Below are 6,000 nucleotides of genomic sequence, written 5' to 3'. Positions count from 1 at the left end.
CAACTAGTGCCCGTGATGGGGCCCTTACAAATTGGAGCAGGTCGTGGGACCCAAAGTAGGCCAACAAATTAATAACTACTGTCCCAGACTACTACTGTGCGCTAATTGTTTTATGTGCAACTGGACTGACGTTAATTTAGTTAGCTACCAAACTTCCAACTTGGTAACTTATTATTTATTTAGATCAAGAGGACAAAAGATAAAAAAATAAATTAGAATTCATATAAATTTTATTTGATTTTTAAAATACTTTATTGGTTACCCGAAACCCTAGGAAATTATCAATTAAATTAACTTGGAAAATGATGTGTAGCTTCTCCATAAATAATAGGGAAACATTTAAAAGATTTATAAATAACTCCCTATATTTTCGTAATTTTCTGATTTAAGCACTACGTCTAGGATGATTTTGTAAAGTGATCTCTATTTTTTTTTCTTATAGTTTTCATATGATAATTTGAGTTAACTAAATCTAATTATTTTTAAATAGAAGAATATCAATAAAAAAATATTAATATAATTTTTAAAATACCCAAATGACCCTTTGGTGGAATAAATTTTGGTGATTAGATATGGAGATAAGTTTCTCATCTGGTGGGGGTGTTAATAAAAAGAAAAGAAAATGTAGGTTGTTATTTAAAAATTTCTCTAATTCTTTTTTTTTTTTTTGCGGTAATTGTTTCTCAGGCAAGGGTAAAATAGTAAAAGGGAAAAGGAGTGCCCCTTCAGAAAAGACGGGGGTATATTTATCATCACATGTGACAGTCACCGTTTAAGAAAATGGACGACAGGTAGAGAATTAGAGACAACCCTATCGCCCTTTACCCTTCTTCTCTCTCTCTCTAACTCTTTCCCTCTCTAGGAAAACTCCGAAAGTGAGAGGAAATCCCGGAAGCTGCTTCCCTTTTCCGATGAAAAAGTGGTTCTCCATCGAAATCTAGCAGTTTTTGACGTCGAATTCGCCCCAAATTCCCATCATTCGTGTGGGAAAGGCGGTTTTCCGGTTAGATTTGAGTGGGGGATGAGCGGCTTCCGGTGAGAGGCTAAGATGGTGAGGAGGAAGCCGGTGCTGGTCTTGCTCTGCCTCACGGTTCTCGCACCCCTTGTTCTCTACACCGATCGCCTCTCCAATGCCGCTGATTCCATCCGTGAGCTCCCGATTCCCGAAGAAGTGCGAAGATCGGATTTTTTTTATGTGCAAATTTCGTGCTTATCTGTTTTTTTTTCTTTTGTCTTTCTTTTCTTTTTGGCAGAACATGGTGATTTCCTTGACGAACTTTCGAATGTGGTGAGTAATTTGAGTTGGATTTGGTCCTTTTCTGGTTTCGTTTGGGAGATTGTTGAGAGAATTTGTCCATTTCTTGATTTTTCTTTTCTGGACTGAGAAATGCAGGGTCACGGTATCGAGATGGAGAAACTAAATGTGCTTCCTCAGGTAGTTTTCTATTAAAATTTTATGATTTTTGTGCAATTTGTATGTTATTAGTAGACTGAGTTAGTTATTGGATTGTGCTTAGGAATCAATGGATGCTGTAAAAGAACCAATTGGGATTGTGTATTTCGATAACCGGATCAATTCAGGTCACGTTTCGGCGGCTCAATTGGACAGTAGATCGGCAACAGTGAGAGGTAAAGATGGAATTTTCTTTTTCCTTGCACTTTTTTCTTTTTGTTTTTGGAACTAAAGTTTTGGACTTGGCGTCAGCTTTTTCTTAAAACTTTAAGTTCCGAACTTAGAATCAGAACAAAATTGAGTGGTAGGATTTACTTTACGATTATATAATCTCGGTGAGTTAAGACTGGTGGTCATCACTTTATTTACAGGATTGCCATTAAGGGGATCTGGAGAGCACAAGAGCAGGGTACTGTCCGAAGCCACAGATGAAGGGACTCGGACAGAGTCGGGGGGCGTGATCAAACAAGTGATTGGTAAGGCAACAGACAACAATGGCATGGGGAAACTGAATTCAGATAAAGAGATCAAGGATACTCTCCGGCAGAAAGAGGTATCTTGTTTATTCATATGGAAATCTGGTTAATCCTAGGATTACCTAGCGTCTAAATTATTAGGCAAACTTGGGCATTTTTTCAATAACTAGCTGTAGTAGAACTAGTTGTAATAGATCAATGAACACGATCTATGAAATTGAACATCTTGAGGACATACACCAGTGGACACTGACTTCTCTGGATTGGTCAATTTTTTTTTAGTGCAACTTCTGTTATGGAAGTTTTCCCAAATATCTTTTTGCCTGCAGTGTATTATTGTGAAATGTAGTGAAAATTTATTAATTTTGAAAATTAGCATGCTGACAGGTTGGAAATTTCACATTGTCAGTTTGCTCATGTGGGTTGATTGTGACATGCTTCATTTTCTGATTGTGGCATGCAACTCTGTTTATCTGTTATGTGCTTGTTAACTAATGGTAGAGTAAGTCCCAATTTTGTTGTATAATTATTATGCATGCATGTGTTTAGATGCATTTCAGTTGCTCTGTTTAGTCATCTAGCCTAATGGCCTGGAGTATTCAGTTGTAATGATTCCTTTGCATGAATAGAAGAGGCCTGCAAGAAAGTGACTGTTATTGCTTTATTGGTGGGTAATACATTTTGGAGTCAGTAGTTATGACAATCCCATTGAGGTCATCAAAATTAGGAGTTATTTTCAGCTCATGTTTTATGGAATAATTTTTATCAACGTATTTTATGACCTACTCAGTGTTTATATTTTTTTCTGTTCCTTGGGTAATGGCACTGGGTTAGTGGAAACTTCAGAGATTGCTGGATTAGCTGGGAAGACGTTACTAATGTTAACTAGAGGAGATATATCTTTCATGGCTATCCTTCAAAGAGAATTGAAGCATCATCATATAGTTTGTGAATGTGATTGGTCTTGTCGGTTTCATTACGGAATGCATTTCCTTATGCATGTACCTGCCAATTTCATTTTTTGTCTTGATGCTCTTTTATTTGGATGGCTGCTTCAATAAATTTTGTATACTTTCTACTAGCCTGATGTCACTATCATATGGGGTCATGGAGACCATGGGGGTATTTTGTAAGTTTCCCTATTAGTTTTGAATAGGTTTTAGGTGTACTGCAAGAATTGACATAAAATGCTACTTTCACCGAGTGAAGTAACAACATAATCTCGCAACTATTGTGACCTCTGGTGTTTGACTGATGTTACTTTATCATTTGCTCTAGCTGCTTACATGTCATTTTTTTGCAGGAAAATAAATCAGACATGCAATCAATGCCTGATGCTAGAGTTCGGCTTCTTAGGGATCAATTGATCAGAGCAAAAGTCTACCTTGGCCTTGGTGCCACTCGAACAAATCCTCACTTTATCAGGGAATTGCGAGGACGTATAAGGGATATCCAAAGAACACTTGGTGATGCATCGAAGGACTCAGACCTACCCAGGAAGTAAGTGGGATAGTTGGCCTGTGTGCAATAACTCGAGGTTAACGATTTTTTTTTTTTCTAATTCTCAGTGTATTGATCATTTATTTTATGCTGACTAATTTAGTGCCTACGAGAAACTGACGGCAATGGAACAGACATTGGCTAAGGGCAAGCAAATCCAAGACGATTGTGCTGGTGTCATTAAGAAGCTCCGTGCTATGCTTCACTCTGCTGAGGACCAGTTACGAATTCATAAGAAGCAGACGTTGTTTCTAACCCAACTTGCAGCTAAGACCCTTCCCAAAGGTCTTCATTGCCTACCCTTGAGGCTTTCTACTGAGTACTTTGCACTGAACCCTGGTCAGCAGCAGTTCCCAAACCAAGGGAAAATTGAAGACCCCAATCTATATCACTATGCCTTGTTCTCAGATAACATATTGGCAACAGCCGTGGTTGTTAATTCAACTGTGCTTAATGCTAAGGCAGGCTGCTTAAATATCACCAGATTTTCTTGTGAGTTATTGACTCTTGGAATATTTAATGATTACGTTAATGTCTTTTTCCTGCAGAATCCTTCAAATCATGTTTTCCACATAGTGACTGATAGACTCAATTATGCCGCTATGAGGATGTGGTTCCTAGCTAATCCTCCTGGAAAAGCCACAGTACAAGTTCAAAATATTGAAGAGTTTACATGGCTTAACGCTAGCTATAGTCCCGTACTGAAACAACTTGGGTCACAATCTATGATCGACTATTATTTTAAAACTCATCGTGGAGGCTCTGACACAAACTTGAAGTACCGAAACCCAAAGTATCTTTCAATCCTAAATCATCTGCGATTCTACCTACCTGAGATATTTCCAAAGCTCAACAAGGTGGTATTTTTAGATGATGATGTTGTAGTACATAAGGACCTCAGTGGCCTTTGGATGGTTGATCTGAAAGGGAAGGTGAATGGTGCAGTTGAAACTTGTGGAGAAAGCTTCCACCGTTTTGATCGGTATCTAAACTTCTCTAATCCACTTATTGCCAAAAATTTTGACCCTCGCTCTTGTGGGTGGGCATATGGAATGAATATATTTGATTTGGCTGAATGGAGGAAACAAAGGATAACCGAAGTCTACCACTCCTGGCAGAAGCTCGTAAGATACAATCATCATGTTTCTTGCAATGTCATAATTTAATTTGGTTGTCTGGCTTTTGCATTTATAATTGGGCTTCACTGTAGCTTTCCTCATATCTTTGTACAAAGCTAAGTATCATCCAGTTTTACTTTTATCTGAAAATGAATATATGCAAAAATATGATAACAAATAACATATACATAATTTTGCCCCAATTTACTGAACCTTTGACTTAAAATGATATGCATACAGTTTGTTTAACACTTGAAATTCTATCTTGCACCAATTTTGCTTGGAAAAAAAAATGCATTGCCACTTTCTTCTTTACCATAATTCAATTGCAATAATTATGTGAGTCCTGGGTCATTTCATGAGAATTATGGGTTCAGAATCTTTGTCAGAAAGTTTCAATTGTTTGAACAAAATCCACTTAGCTGTTATAAAGTATAATATTGCTTTGAATTGCATTACCTTCTATAGTTGTATTCTCATTCAGCATACTATTTCACCTAGCATGACCAAAAATTTATAGATATTATATCATAATTCTGAAGTGAAGGAGATCTTAATGCTTTTAATATACAATATCGCTATATCTTATTCGGGGATGTTTGTGTTTCCAGAAAAGATAGAGAAACATAAATTCTTCAGCATTACTAAAACTATCCATGTCTGCCTTCTCCTTTTCTCATGTCTTTTGAATCATTCTATGTGGACCTTCCATTAAAATGTCTCATGTTTATCTCCCACTATATGTTTTATCTGCAGAATCATGACAGATTGCTGTGGAAGTTGGGAACCCTTCCAGCTGGTTTGATTACATTCTGGAACCGTACATTCCCCCTCGACCGATCATGGCATGTGCTTGGTCTCGGCTATAATCCGCATGTAAACACCAAGGACATTGAACGGGCTGCAGTCATCCATTACAATGGAAACATGAAGCCTTGGTTGGAGATTGCCTTGCCTAAGTACCGCAAGTACTGGTCGAAATATGTAAACTACGACCAGGTTTATCTACGGGACTGCAATATCAGTCCATAAAGGGAGATGGTATCTTGATATCTTTTCGACTATGTTACCACACCCCAGTTGTTGTTTGGTGCCCTCTGCTCTTTGTAGTCTAGTTGATTATTTGATTTGCTATTTGTCTATTTGGTAGGCATATAATTTGTGTAGCTTTTCCTACTCACTTGTTTTGTGCCCTACTGTGGAACTGCAGTTGCACTCATTCTTCAGTACTAAATCTCAATCAGTAAGTTCCATTATGTGGGTTATTCTTTCTTTTATCTTTTGTTATTGTTGAAAGAAGTGGAAAAGGCCTTTTGAGTTCGTGTCTAGATACTGTCAGCTAAGTGAAAACTTTGGATCCTCCTCCCTTTCCTTTCCTTTCCTTTCCTTTCCATCAAAATTTGAGATTTGTGGTTGACATCCAGTTAATTGAAGCAAGCGGATGTCAAGATGC

General features: G+C 37.6%; 1 protein-coding gene across 1 annotated transcript; it reads left to right on the top strand.

The window, feature by feature from the left end:
* The first annotated feature begins 798 nt into the window (after positions 1-798).
* Positions 799-5,803, top strand: LOC140767466 (probable galacturonosyltransferase 4). Its single transcript, XM_073107390.1, has 9 exons — positions 799-1,148; positions 1,254-1,288; positions 1,394-1,435; positions 1,518-1,629; positions 1,825-2,006; positions 3,233-3,429; positions 3,533-3,890; positions 3,978-4,553; positions 5,304-5,803. Exons 1-9 carry the CDS (start codon positions 1,049-1,051, stop codon positions 5,577-5,579), a joined length of 1,878 nt encoding a protein of 625 aa, XP_072963491.1. The 5' UTR covers positions 799-1,048; the 3' UTR covers positions 5,580-5,803.
* The last annotated feature ends 197 nt before the right edge of the window (positions 5,804-6,000 follow it).

This window comes from Typha angustifolia, chromosome 9 (assembly GCF_048772165.1).
Source record: "Typha angustifolia cultivar Huaian chromosome 9, ASM4877216v1, whole genome shotgun sequence".
NCBI lineage: Eukaryota > Viridiplantae > Streptophyta > Magnoliopsida > Poales > Typhaceae > Typha > Typha angustifolia.
This window is presented reverse-complemented; position numbering and strand designations above follow the sequence as displayed.